This window comes from Trichomonas vaginalis, chromosome III, assembly GCF_026262505.1.
Source record: "Trichomonas vaginalis G3 chromosome III, whole genome shotgun sequence".
Lineage (NCBI taxonomy): Eukaryota > Parabasalia > Trichomonadida > Trichomonadidae > Trichomonas > Trichomonas vaginalis.
The window spans coordinates 12,745,903-12,760,132 of NC_067205.1; the positions used below are offsets into that span (position 1 = coordinate 12,745,903).

General features: G+C 28.7%; 4 protein-coding genes and 3 pseudogenes across 7 annotated transcripts, besides 2 other annotated features; 5 read left to right on the forward strand and 2 right to left on the reverse strand.

Annotated features, from left to right (window-relative positions):
* Positions 1-929: 929 nt before the first annotated feature.
* TVAGG3_0690840 (armadillo (ARM) repeat-containing protein family) lies at positions 930-3,073 on the forward strand (the record flags this gene model as incomplete). The annotated part of the gene is made up of 1 exon (XM_001299313.1): positions 930-2,267. The coding sequence occupies one exon, from the start codon at positions 930-932 to the stop codon at positions 2,265-2,267; it is 1,338 nt and encodes a 445-aa protein (XP_001299314.1).
* A 180-nt stretch (positions 3,074-3,253) lies between these two features.
* On the reverse strand, positions 3,254-4,275 carry TVAGG3_0690850 (vacuolar protein sorting-associated protein 26c family; the record flags this gene model as incomplete). Its single annotated transcript, XM_001299314.2, has 1 exon — positions 3,374-4,264. The coding sequence occupies one exon, from the start codon at positions 4,262-4,264 to the stop codon at positions 3,374-3,376; it is 891 nt and encodes a 296-aa protein (XP_001299315.1).
* An 814-nt stretch (positions 4,276-5,089) lies between these two features.
* On the reverse strand, positions 5,090-5,389 carry TVAGG3_0690860 (protein of unknown function, DUF563 family; the record flags this gene model as incomplete). The annotated part of the gene is made up of 1 exon (XM_001299315.1): positions 5,090-5,389. The coding sequence occupies one exon, from the start codon at positions 5,387-5,389 to the stop codon at positions 5,090-5,092; it is 300 nt and encodes a 99-aa protein (XP_001299316.1).
* Positions 5,390-5,908: 519 nt separating this feature from the next.
* Positions 5,909-5,973: a mobile genetic element.
* A 2,088-nt stretch (positions 5,974-8,061) lies between these two features.
* Positions 8,062-14,230: part of a mobile genetic element that runs on past the window's edge.
* On the forward strand, positions 8,098-8,929 carry TVAGG3_0690890 (annotated as a pseudogene). The gene has a single exon. A coding segment is annotated over exon 1 (832 nt).
* On the forward strand, positions 9,424-10,423 carry TVAGG3_0690900 (annotated as a pseudogene). Its single transcript has one exon. A coding segment is annotated over exon 1 (1,000 nt).
* Positions 12,160-12,732, forward strand: TVAGG3_0690910 (DNA/RNA polymerase superfamily; the record flags this gene model as incomplete). Its single annotated transcript, XM_051243042.1, has 1 exon — positions 12,160-12,732. The coding sequence occupies one exon, from the start codon at positions 12,160-12,162 to the stop codon at positions 12,730-12,732; it is 573 nt and encodes a 190-aa protein (XP_051089629.1).
* TVAGG3_0690920 lies at positions 12,857-14,172 on the forward strand (annotated as a pseudogene). The gene has a single exon. A coding segment is annotated over exon 1 (1,316 nt).

Here is a 14,230-nt window from a genome sequence, read left to right on the forward strand (position 1 = left end):
TGATTTAATATTAATTAAAAAATATATTTCATCACTTATATTCTAATTTTTATTTAATGATAAATGAAACCGATTTTGAAAATAAATGAAACAGAGGAGGAAGAAATAAATGAAAGTGAAAATGTTCAACAAAAAATAAACGTTGTTAAACCAATTACTGAAATAAAAATTTTTTCATCTGTTGAAGAATTTAATGACTATTATGCTAATAATAAAAAATTATTTGAAGAATTGACAACGTGTAAATTGAATAAAATGTTTAAAGTTGATGGATTCAAAATTTCAAAAATAAAAGGAGTGGTTAGTTTGAAATCTATTCCTCAATCAAGAATCACCTCATTAATGAAAATTGATGATTTAACAAAAAGAATAGAAGAGATTGAAGAAAGAATGAATCAAATAATTGATTTCATAAATTCAAATAATCATTAGTTTCTTAAAGTTCAATGTTGATTCTGAGACATGAATTTTTAAAGTTTATTTTTTATTCATTTTTCTCGTTTATGACTCCATTGATTCCATTCAGGATTTAAACAATGTTTAATTAATCGCGGAATATCTGACATCATCTATATATAGCTTCTTTTATAAAAGATAAAAAAATAAATTATTTTAAAATTAATGTTAATTTTTTAAAATGTGTTTAGTATATAATATTTATTACTAATTTATTTAATAATGTCGCGCTTTCTTACGAATTCATGACTTAAAAAACGTAAGAAAAAATTTTTATATCATCTATATATAGAAGATGTGAAAATATACCTTCATCTATATATAGACGTAACAAAAAAAGTCACACAACCCTTCCTATCCTACTACTAAATGTAATTTGTTGTAACTATAGCAAGCAATTAATAGCTCTGATTATTATTCAAGCGATTAACGCCTTTTATGATCTATTTTCACTTTTTATTTCATTTTTATTTATGGAGGATCCTGATTTTGACGAAGAGGTAAAAGGTACTAATGAAATAATAGAAGATATTCCAGAAAACTTAGGAAAGAAAATGGATGTACACTATATAAACCTGTTTATAGAAAAATTAGAAAGTTATAATAATAGAACCATTGAAAGTGCTTTAATAGATATCCTAAGAATCCCTTTAAACAACTATCTAGAACCAAAGCAATTTCCAATAACATTTAGAGAATCAATTTTAAAAGTTTTCCAAATTAATCACAAAAAAATAATAAATTTAGCATCTCAGTTCTTATTATCTCTTGTCAAGTATAACTCATTGTTCCTAACACAGATTGCTGGATCAGTCTTGTTATCAATTCTCATTCCAAAACTTGAAGATTTTGCAAATGATGAAAAAACACTTTTTTATTTGCTAGAATTATGTTCTTGGTATACGACGTCAAATCCAATAACTCAAACGGCCTATCAGAAGGATGTAGCACAAATCTTGATCAAGCATTATGATCTTTCTCATTCAAAAATTTTAAATTTTTTGTTGATAATTTCTTCATCAAAGTATTTTGTTTGTTTCGAAGAAGAAGAGCAAATTCTTACAATATGTTCTAGCATAGCTTTCGCTGATAATCGTCCCCCAATTGAAGAAATTGACTATTCTCTAAGAATCATGGAGAAAATCATCAAAAAGAATCCAACATCAAATTTTGTCACTTTTTTGGAAAATAAGAATGATTTATTTAAGCCGATTTCCTTGATTACAGAAAGTCAACTTGTATTAGATAGTTCGTTGTTATTCTATATGACTATATCAGAAATAAGTGATGCGATATCAAAGATGATTCTCGATGAAAAAATTTTAGAAAAATTCATTGAATCTATTCAACCAGATAATCTTCCAATTTTCAAAAGATTTATTTTTTCTGTTGCTCAGACTGATAGATGCAATACTTGCACTGCAATTTGCAATAATAAAATGATTGAAATTATTAAATTGGGATATGAATTAAATGCTGACATTAGATTTGCGTCAATATATATTCTATGTTTTATATTATGCGAAGTATCTGATTATAATGTTGCTATGGCTGTTTTTTCAGATTCCGAAATTACAGAATTCCTCAATACATTATATGGATGTGGATTTAGTGACTTATTTGGAGCTGTTATAAGATCGGTGAATATTCTTTATGAAAGAGGCAAAAATCAGAAAAACTCAGAAGAATTTTATCAATTTATTAAATCTGATGAATTACTATCAGAAGCAAATGAGATAGCATCAAATGAAAATAGTAAATACTATAAGGATGCTATCTTTTTTACTGAAATTTATGATCAAATCGATTAAATCATATGTGTATGTATGTTTTCAGTGTAGATCTAAATAGTGTTGGTTGTTTTGAATTAGTTTGTTTCTTAAATGTTTGATTCTTAAAAATATATATGATTTTTTTTACAATTTCTTAATTTGTTCCAATAAGAAAGGCTAGCTGAATTTTGAAAAGAATAGAGGACAAAGCATTGAAGATTTAATCAGCAAAAAAACTGATATCGTATTAAAAAGATTGAAATAATAAGAAAACAAATATAGAGTTTATTTCTAATAAGTAACAAATTCATCTCTAAAGTAAATTATATTGATGTTAGAATCATTCGTTGATAATTAGGTTAACTAACCTGAATCTCGGGCTCATGCTCTTGAAAAACAGTACTATTAGCTCTAAAACTATATGGTTCTTAATATTATCTGAACTATCTCGAGGTGGTTGTACTAAAATTGTTAAAATTGAAAATATAAATAAGCAAATAACAAAAGAAATAATGACATAACCTGTCGAACGATTTAATCGAATATATGTAGCAATAGGTATGATCGCTAAAATGATTATTACTGCTAAATACGTGTTGAAAACTAATTTTGAAGTTGAATATTTAACTTTTTGGACAACAACTATGTCTTGTGTAATGCAATCATCTAATTCGAGTAATTTTCCATCTTGAATAAGTTCCAACTCTGCGTTTAATTTTTTAATTCTATCTAATGAAGAAATTCTTGAGAACATTTGCTCAGCACTGCAACTGAATGGTACATTGTTAAGCAAAATCTCACTTTTGTCTGGTAAAACTAATGATACGTTATGTCGAGATTCCATCAAATTAATTGAACAAATAAAATATAATTCAATTTCCCTCAATTATTGATTTTGATTGTGTATTAATTAATAATTTTACAAGTTGCTCTATGAAATATTTGGAAATTATCAAAATTGAATTGGAAATTTAGAATTTAGTATGTTATAATTAGGAAATGCTTTTCTTTATGGATGACTATGTGTTTGGTAATAATAAAAAGAGAAATTTACAAATAAAGATTAATTTTCTGTTTTTTTACTTTGTAATGAAATAAAAAAAAATCACCTACTAAATACTTTTAAATGAATTATATAAAATTATTTAGTAAGCAAGATCGTGATAGAGTTTCAAAGGAATAGTTGTTGAAGCGTAAGCTCCGTTTGTGAAGACAATACGGACCTTAAGGCTTGTTGATACTGAGAACAGTGGGGTCTCTAAATCTGCGCTAATATGGATGCGAGACCATTCAATGTTAAATGGAATTTGGATTCCATGTGGAGGATCATTTTCTGCGATATATGTACGGCTCTTTTCAGAGTTTAATGTCTGTGGATTTGTTCTGTCGATTAGAATTGTTTCATTACGAATGTATGAAACTGTAATTGCTTCAATCGGAGTATCTGAGTCGACAATAGTAATCCAACCGGTCGGAGGCTTCGTGAATGTGGCAACATTAGTATTGAAATGAATGTGAGCTTTAAAGTTTGCCTTCTTGCCCATTGACCTTTGCGGGTTAACTTTATTAACATTAACTTCAACGGGTTCGCCTGCTGGAATATTTTTATCTAAATCGGCAACAATGAAGAATCCTTTCGTGCCAACAATGTCAGATGAGAGAAGACCTCTCTTTATTACGAATTCAACAAAGTAGTCAACGGAAATGTATTTGCAACGAATGGATTCTGTCATTTTGCTTTCCTTAGGAACTGTAAATTCAAAAGGAAGAGTATATCCATCTTCAATTACAGTTGGAGCTGGATTAATCGGTATATTATGTTGCCAAACAATACGATCTGCAACTTTTGGAATTGGATCGTCGAAACTTGTAAGGCCGTGACCATTTGGATCAACAGTTCTGATGCAATATGCTGTGCATGTTACTTCTTTTGGTTTTATTTTCTCTGTTGTTTTTACTTTAACAGCACCTTTTATTTTCTCTCCAGTAAAGTAAGATCTTGTAAATCTGTCGTACTCAAATGTAATTTCGGTCATTTATTATTTCGTAAACTTGTCAATTTTGATGTCACCTTTAACTTATGTTTTTGGCGATGTCGCAGAACATAGGTGTTTTAGGACACGCAAACTCAATGTCACTCCTTCAATCAAAGAAAGGTCCAAAAAAAATGGAAATTTTTGATGACATCATAAAAGCATATTCTCTATGAATATAAGGTTCTGTTAGAACTTTCTACGAGAAATATATGGATGGTATGATATACCATTGATCCATATGAAGCATCTGAATGAAAGTCATTAAATATTGTTAAATTTAACATTGAAAAATTATAAACCATTATGGATAGTCTGTATTAAGGTAATGCACATTAAAAGTGTTAGTTTGCAAAAGACAAAATTTTATTATATACAAAAAATAAAAAAAAATTAAAAATATATTAGATAAAGTAATTGAATTCGGCAATTTGAGGCCATTTATGATGCTCTGTGACATAAAAGGCCAAATCAATAGCTTTTAATGACTCTGTAATATTAACATTAGTTATAGATGGCTGATAATGAAGCAATCCTGGATAATACAAGTTAATTTGATATATCTCAATTGATATTGGAACAACAATATTGCTTACGTCAATTCCGGGCCCTATCAGTTTAATAACGCATGTTTTATCAGCCATATACATAATATTATTACAAGAAGAGCCTGTAGTTGTCATCATAATTCTACAAGTCGAATATGTTTTAGCGGCCTCATGCGCAACTAACGTGTCTGGAATAAGAAAGAAATCATAATCAGGATATTTCTTCTTTGCGGCTTCAATCAATGCTGCGTAGTTTTCCACGACTCTAAGAGGTCCTTTCCTATTCAAAAACCCCAATTTTTGTCGGAACAATATGAGATACGTTAAAAGTTTTTCTAAGTACAATATGAAGATTATCTATTGCTGGTCCGTAATACCCTCCATGAGGTCTTGGTTCAACAACTGTATAAAGGTTCTCACAAAAAATCCATTGCTCTGGTTGAAGTACAATTGTTCTTCCTTCGAACCCAAAAACAATCATGATTTCCTTCCACATAGAAGGATCTCCTTTTACAATGATATGTGACTTCTTTTGTATTTCATCCGGGAAAAGTACTGTCTGGGTCAAAACTTCATTCATCAAATGTCCAAACATGCCTGCTTCTATATGGCCAAGGACTATAACGTTCTCATATGCACCAACAACTCTGCCAGGTTGATAATAAAAGTTGTCTACAATGATGTTGATATCTCCTAATGCAAATACTGTATCTCCTAATACAAATAATTAGAGGCATACATTTTCTTTGCATGTACCCAATTTCCATGAAAATGGCTGGCTTGAGCAATTAGAGATTCTCTGCGTTTAATTATTTTATGTATAAATAAGTTCATTTTTTCTCCGTAGAATAGAGCGAAATCCTTCCTTTTAGTTGGGAAAGTCTTGCTTAACTTGAATAATGATTTAAAAATAGTTGATGGGCAATAACTTTTTTCTTTCGTCGAATTTACTGCATATAATATGTATTGATACTTGGATCTTGTAGCGGGATAAGTTATCATCATAATGTTGTAGATGGAAAATGATGCTAAAAAGATGATTGTGTGATATTTTTGGAACAAAATAAAAAGAAAGGAACTTGAAAAGACATAAATCGGATCCTAAGAGGTACTAATGTAAACTATTCAATTTTTGATAGATTTGCATCAAAATTGAATAGTTTACTTTTATCTTGAAAGGATAATTGAATAGCGGGGATCCATTTAATGACAAAAATTTGAATCCCTTTACGTACATATTCTATGATCTAATTCAATGTTATATTTGTCATTATTTTTTAACTTTTATTGACCCACCTAAAAAACGCCATTTTCCACACGAGTTATTACGTATTTTCCATACAATTGAGCTTAAAGCCACTATGCCGAGGTTATGTACATTAAAAATCTGTCAACTTAAATGAGTTGATTTGATCTCTATATGCGTCTGACATAATTTAAAATGTGACACCAATTTACAAATAATATCTAAGTTTTTGTTTTGAATAGAAAGATCAAATCGTGCATCCTGATAATCAGAAATGCAATATCATGATACTTTTATATCTTAAATTTAATCTTTTTGTTTGAATTGACATGCTTTAGAAGCTTTATATATATATTGTCTCTAATACTCTAAGTAGTATCTTAATTAGCTTCTCGATTGTTTAATGGGATTCACCAAGATATGAGCTTGCAAATTGAAAATTTTGAGAGATACGTTGTCGATCAGAGCCCTTAAAATTGGAGATTCAAGACGATCGCGTTTTTGGGACAAGTTAAAGAAGTAGAACTTCATGTTAAATGAAACAATCACCAAAATGATTTTTATACTTCAGGAGCTCTGTTTGCGAACGAAATTGATGACTCAACACCAAAGTGTGATGTAATGTAGTTAAACTTCTTGTTATCAGCCTCAAGTTTGACAATTCCTGAGAGGATATTCTGTTTTTTTGGAAACCTTGGGCTTCTGTATCTTGCTATTTGAAGAGCTTAATAAGAAATTGCCTATAGAAATATGTACTCGCATAAAATGGAGCGTATAGCTAATATATTTTCATTGAATGAAAGCAATGCTGTATCGTTGGAAAAAGGAATTTTAAAGCCAATATTAGGAAAATATAAATTTATTATTTTAAAGTAGATATATTTACAGCAACATATAGAGTTTTATAAATATCCTTAACAATATTTTTGATGTCTTTAATTTTGAATTTTTGCTTTTTGAATGTTTTATCTGATACATTCTTATTATCAATTAATGGAGCAGGGCAATTATCTGTTGTATAATGTATTATTAATGAATCTAATGGTTTAACTGATTCATAAGAAACTGAATAATACCAATCTACAGTTGATGTGATAGTGTTTTCAGAAAAATAACAATTCTCAACAATTTTTGGTTTATGGGATAATAAAAAGTTTGCTTTATTCCCAATGAATGAACAATTAGAAAAAATAGTTGATGTTTCACAGCTAATTATTGAAGCTCTATCCCCTTTATATTCATTGTTTAAAAAATTACATTTTGTAAAATTAGTAGTATATGTGGAAGGGTTGTGTGACTTTTTTTGTAAACGTAAGAATTCATACAATATCGAACGATTTTGTATCATTTTTTTTAACATATGAAGTAAAAAATGTATGATTCTTACGGTTTTTATTCTTACGTTTTTGAATAAATCAAGATTTAAAAAATTTTCAAAATTGTAAGACATTTACACTCAGCCCATACACAATGAAATGAAAAATAAATCATTAAAAAATTAACATTAATTTTAAAATAATTTATTTTTCATCTTTTATAAAAGAAGCTATATATAGATGATGTCAGATATTCCACGATTAATTAAACATCATTTAAATCCTGAATGGAATCAATGGAGTCATAATCAAAGACCTCATGAATGAAAGATTCACTACCATAATAAAATAAAAAAATAAACTTTAAAAATTCATGTCTCAGAATCAACATAGAACTTTAAGAAACTAATGATTATTTGAATTTATGAAATTAATTATTTGATTCATTCTTTCTTCAATCTCTTCTATTCTTTTTGTTAAATCATCAATTTTCATTAATGAGGTGATTCTTGATTGAGGAATAGATTTCAAACTAACCACTCCTTTTATTTTTGAATTTTTGAATCCATCAACTTTAAACATTTTATTCAATTTACACGTTGTCAATTCTTCAAATAATTTTTTATTGTTAGCATAATAGTCATTAAATTCTTCAACAGATGAAAAAATAAACTTTAAAAATTCATGTCTTACATTTTTGAATAATTTATTTTTATTTTGTATGAAATGAGCGTCAAGACTAACGACGTTAAAAAATTGGGATTCACAAATGAGGAAATAAAGGATATATTAGAGGAGGCGGGTTATGAGGTTGATAAATATTATTTAAGAAATTGTCAAAAATTCGCGGAGTTTTTAAATGAGTTTGATTATGATGGAAAAATGAATAAAGATGATGTTATAAAATTCTTATATCCCACATCTAAAGAAGAAAAACCTAAAGAACCTGATGTTTTCCCTGAATATTATGAAGAACGGATTAAAGATGATGAATACAATGAAATTGAAAGACTGGAAAAAATAAGAGATGAAATAGATGAAAAAATTAAGGAATTAAGAGAAGTTGAAAATGAAGTAGAGGGTTTAATGAATATCCCAGCTTCAGAATCAGCAGTTCAGAAATCTCATGAAGAAAGATATAAAAATTATGTCTCAGAATCAACACAAAATTTATTAGATGGTGAAATAGATGAAACACTTTCAGAAGAAGGTACTAAATTTATTCGTAAACATAAGTTACAATTTATTGATAATGAAAAATACCCTTGTATCTTACTTTCACCCCTCTCGATTCTGAGAAATTCAAAAAAGCTCTTAAAAACGTGACACATGCAACTAATACGATTAAGAAAGAAGATCATGATATTTACACAAATTATTATTTAAATAAATGCACGGTGTTGATAAAGTTTTTGATTTATTAGATAAAATATCAAAAGAAACCATTGGAACATATAAAATTTTATGTGATTGTGGTTTCATTATTGAAGATACCAATAATGTTTCATATGAAAGAACAGCACCGAAGGAAGATGAAGTGGAAAGGTCTATACCATTCGTTATTAAGAACATAAAAGATATGAAAACTTATAAACATTATATTTATTCATTTATTTCAGAAAAAATGGAAGCAACCCATAAAACATCTTCTCATCATTTTATAGCTATTCATACATTCCTTTTCAAAGTTGTGAAATTAAATAAGACAGGAATTAGATTTAATGTATCAGGGTACGCATTCTTGAGTAAATTAAAATGTATTCGTCACGTCGCAGATGATAAAAATTTATGTGTTCTTAATTCATTTTATGGGCTTTAAAGAATAAATTTTATTTTTTAATTTTTTTATTCTTACATAAATGAACAAAAACGGAACAGCTAAAATGAATGATAATCAAATTAGAGCAGAAGGTAGAAGGTTATTTAAACGCTTCTATAACATTCCTGATGGTGTTAATCCTAAAACTCGTAGAAGCTATTTAAATGAAGCAATAGATGCATATGAAGGGTTTGACATTTCATCAGAAAGTGAGAGATTAGCGAGAATGTTAAATGTTAATATTGATTTCTATTATTGTGATCCTCAACCAGAAGACGTGGACATAAATAAGGTAGACTTTCCATTAGTGGAATCAATAATGATAGATCCAGAATTTGAAACAGTAAATATTTTATTAACACAGAGTCCATGTGGAAAACTTCACGCTGACAGAATAACAGACGTTGAAGCACTCACCGGCTATAAAGTTTGTCCATGTTGTAAAGAAGAAGTTTATTCTATCCGTGATGATCCAGAAAGGAAAAACCAAAGAAGATTTTTAAAGCATTGTGAGAAATGTAAAGAAAATAATGGAAGATTAATTCAAGACGTTCAGTTGCAAAAGACACAGCAACCATATGCACCACATATTACGAAACAGAAGATATATCAGTGGTTATTAGCTCATAATTTGCAGAAATATTATAAACCGACAAGATATTATATTACTTTTGACTTCGAAACATTAGAGACTAAAGAAGAATTACAACTTTCTGAGTGTGCAACTTTGAACGCTTACTTAAAACCATTCATGGTATCATCAACGGTTAAATTAAATGATAAAACATATACGAGGAATTTTTGCTTAACTTCGAGTGATTCTTTTATTTCTGATTGGATTGAGTTTTTATTTTCAACCTGTTCATTAGTTGCTAAATCAAATATTGAACAATATGAAGAATTAATGAAGTCGCAAACGGACTCTTTGAGTCCTGAAGGTCTTTCAGACCAAACGGCGGGGACTTTGTCTCATACATTAAATGAAAAACAGAAGGAAGCATTTAAAGAACTTCTAGATGAGGAATTCAATAAAGTGAATATCATAGGTTTTAATTCGGGAAAGTTTGATTTAAATTTAATTCTTCGTGATTTAAACACTGCAAAATGGAAAATAAAATCAATGCTGGGTTCTTCTTCTCAATTTAAGCAAGTCATTGTAAAGAAAACAAACGTTCCATGTGAATTGAGATTTATTGACATCAGAAATTATATAGCGGGTGGAACATTAGACCAATTCACTCAAGATTTCGGAAATAATAAAACACGTGTTAAATCCTTTTTCCCTTATCAATTCATCACATGGGAGAATTACGAAGAAGAATTATATAAAGTGGAACCATTCACTCAAGATTCATTTTATTCAGCATTAACTCAAGAAACTATATCAGATAGTGATTATCAAATATATCTCAATGATGCTAAAAACTTTAAGAATAGATTAGAATATTTTATTCATTATTGCAATAAAGATGTTGAAATTATGATTGACCCAATTGATAAAATTATTGAAGAAACATTTGTTTATAAAATTGACATGCTTCATAATCTTTCTTTATCATCGAATGCTTCAATGATTCGTTACGCTTTAGCATATAAAGACTTTAATCCTAATGAAAAATATCCTGAGGAAGAGATAGAATCAAGTTTTGAATTAACGAAAAAGTATTGGAAATATAAAATTGAATCATATAAGAAACAAGATGAAAAAGCAGAAAGGGATACTAAAAATAATGTTTCAATGTATGATTTTCAATACTATCACGATTTAATCCTTTCATCTAAATGCAAAATGTGTGGTAAAGCGTTTACATATGCAAATAAACCAACATTGGATAGAATAGATAATGAAAAACCACATACCAAAGAAAATTGTCAGTTAATGTGTTGTTATTGCAATGTCGTAAAATCAAATAAAGATGAAGATGTTCAACGTTTAAGAATCAATTTAAGAAATTATGCATTAAAAAATAATTTACCAATGACTTTAGATTCAGTTGAAGCTTATCACATTCTCCGTAATGGAATTACTGGTGGTTTATCAAATGTTCAACATAGAGTAAATCTTAAAGGAATCACGCACATTAATAAACTTGCATATAATCCAGAAACTAAAACTGTATCAAATGAGGACACCACCAACATTATGACTCATTTCGTTGGAGTTGACTTTAATTCATTATATCCTTCATCATTTTCATCTAATCCTCATGATTTCATTCAATATACTGACCATAAAATGTATATGCCGGGAAGATTGAATGGTGTTATCATTTGTGATACAGCAACAAAGAAAGCAAAAGCACTGGGAATAATTAAGAAGAAAAATACTTTATTCGTGGCTGAAGTAAAGGGTCACATTGATGAAAAATACATTAATGATTACATAAACTTTTTACCGATAATAAGAAACTTAGATATTATCACAGATGAAAAAACAATTGGCAGTTTTATGTATAATTACATGAAATCAAACAATCTACCAGTTGACCAGAAACAGAGGAAATTAACTTAGTTAGCATCAACACACAACAATATCAACCATTTTCTTCTTATTATCTATGGTATCTAATCGACAGGTTTAATTTTATCATCGATGATATTCAATCAATTTTAACATTTACGAAAAACACTTGTTTTAATGAATTTGCGAACAAATTTATGAACGAAAGACAAAAGGCTGAATTAGAAGGAAATAAAGGAAAAAGTTTATTTTGCAAATTTCACTTGATGGATCATATGGTTACGATGCAATGAATACACAAAATTACGCAAAGACTAAAATAATGAATGCACAGAAGTCACGCGTTGCATGTATGTCAAATAAGTTTAAAAACATAAGAGAAATAGGTGAGGATACATATCAAGTGATGCTTAAAGATAGATTTTATAGATGTGATACATGTTTACAAGAGGCATTCTTCACTTTAGATAATGCTAAATACTGGTATTTGGTTTTCATTTATGATTTTATGTATAAATGCTTGAATGTTAATCGTTTTCATTTCATTGAAGGTGATACTGATTCATCTTATTGGGCAATCGCTGGCGACCCAAATCTTCCTAACACTCAAGCATTTCAAGCAATTGTTACCGATAAACAATTTTATGATAAAAACATTTTCAAATTCGCACCATTTGATTTCTTTTGTTTTGATGAGAAATTTAAACCTAAATTAAAGAATAAAGCTGAAGAAAAAGCACATGAGAAGAAGTTATTGGGTTTAGCAATTGAGAAACAAGGTGATAACATGGTTGCTTTATGTCCTAAGTGTTATACATCATTCAACGGTTCAATTGATGGGGGTGATTTTAAAAAGATTGCACAAAAAATGAAAGGTGTTAGTTTAAGACAAAATAAGCAATTAACACCTAAAAAATATTTGGATATAATAAATGATAAAGTGATATTTGATGGTCAGAATATTAATTTACAACTTAAAAACGGGTCAATGACTCGCTTAACAATCGGTAAGACTGCATTAACAGGAGCACACACTAAGGCTGTATGTTGTGAAAATGGATGTTGTATGCCATTTATTTAATACAAGTTACAATTTATTTTTAATGAAATGCCACAGAAGAGACAAAAGGAACCGTTAATGATGGTTTTGATACTATGATTCAAAGAGGTGGGCACCCTTAAACATTTATTTTATTTTTATATAAATGAATAGCGTAGATTTAAAAATTTTAATTAATGATTTAGTACTTAATCAAAATTTTCTTAATTATTATGATTTAAAAGCATATCTCCAAAAATATAATAATATAACGGGTGATGATATGGAATATTATTATCCATATTATAAAAATGAAATTTTGAAATATCATGATAGAATAATTTCTAAAATTAAAGACAAAATTAAAAATAATGAATATACAAAGGGAAAAACTAAATCACAACTTAAACAGTTGAAAGATTTCAAAAATAAAGTATTAACAGAAGAAGATATTGATGAATTATATAAATTATATAATCCTGAGCCACAAAAACCAAAGCTGAGGTCTAAAGTAGCAAATGTTCAACAGCTAAAGGAACAAAACGCCCAGGTCCTTCAGACCATAAATGAAGCACAAGCTTTAATTTATGATTCATTAGTTAAACCATATTCAGCCCGACTTTTAAATGAAGATCAACTTTTGGAATTCATCCTTCAACATAAACTCGAAGCGGGAAAGTATATCAAACCTTTATATACAGCATATTTAAAACAAATGAATAGAATACATCCAGAATTAATGAAGGGGGAATGAATTCCAAAACTTCATCATCCAAAATCAAAGCAGATAAAATTAAACCACTTGCAACACCAAAACTTCCAACGACAGTACCGCCTCCTCCTTCAGTTAATCCTTCATCATTCACTTTATTATATCCATTTCAAACATTAAAGAAGCAAAAAGATTTTAAAAAGTGTTTCAAGATATTAAATAAACCAACTGACCCAAAAATTCAACCGTTAAAGGAAAAATTTAGTCGCCCTTCATTTGCACCATATCCATATTCATACGAAATCGATCATCTGGAATATTCAAAAGGAAACGTTACTTATTTATTTGCCATTAACATTAACACTAGATATTTATATTGCATTCCAGTGAAAGGGAAAACAGAACAGGAAACAAGAAGAGCTATTCAATACTTACTAGATCATGAAAGAGTAGATAATATCAGGGGTGATGGCGATAAAGGATTTCAGGCAACTATGACTCATTATTTCCCACAAATTAATTTTTACTTCTCATCTTCTCCATATACGTTTCATAATAAAACAGTTGATGCGGTAATGAGAACTCTTAGAGATGCGTTAGGGGTTAACGGTCAGATATACTGGGATGGAAATCATGACTCCATCATACAACAGTTAGTATATTATTATAATAATACATGGCATAGAACTATAAACATGAAACCAGTGGAAATGAAAAATGATATTTCAAAAGAATGGGAATATATTATAGAAAGCAAATGGAAAGGTTAAATGATGTTAAACGTGAACAAATTAATTCGGGGCTCATGAATTTTAAACAAGGGGATAA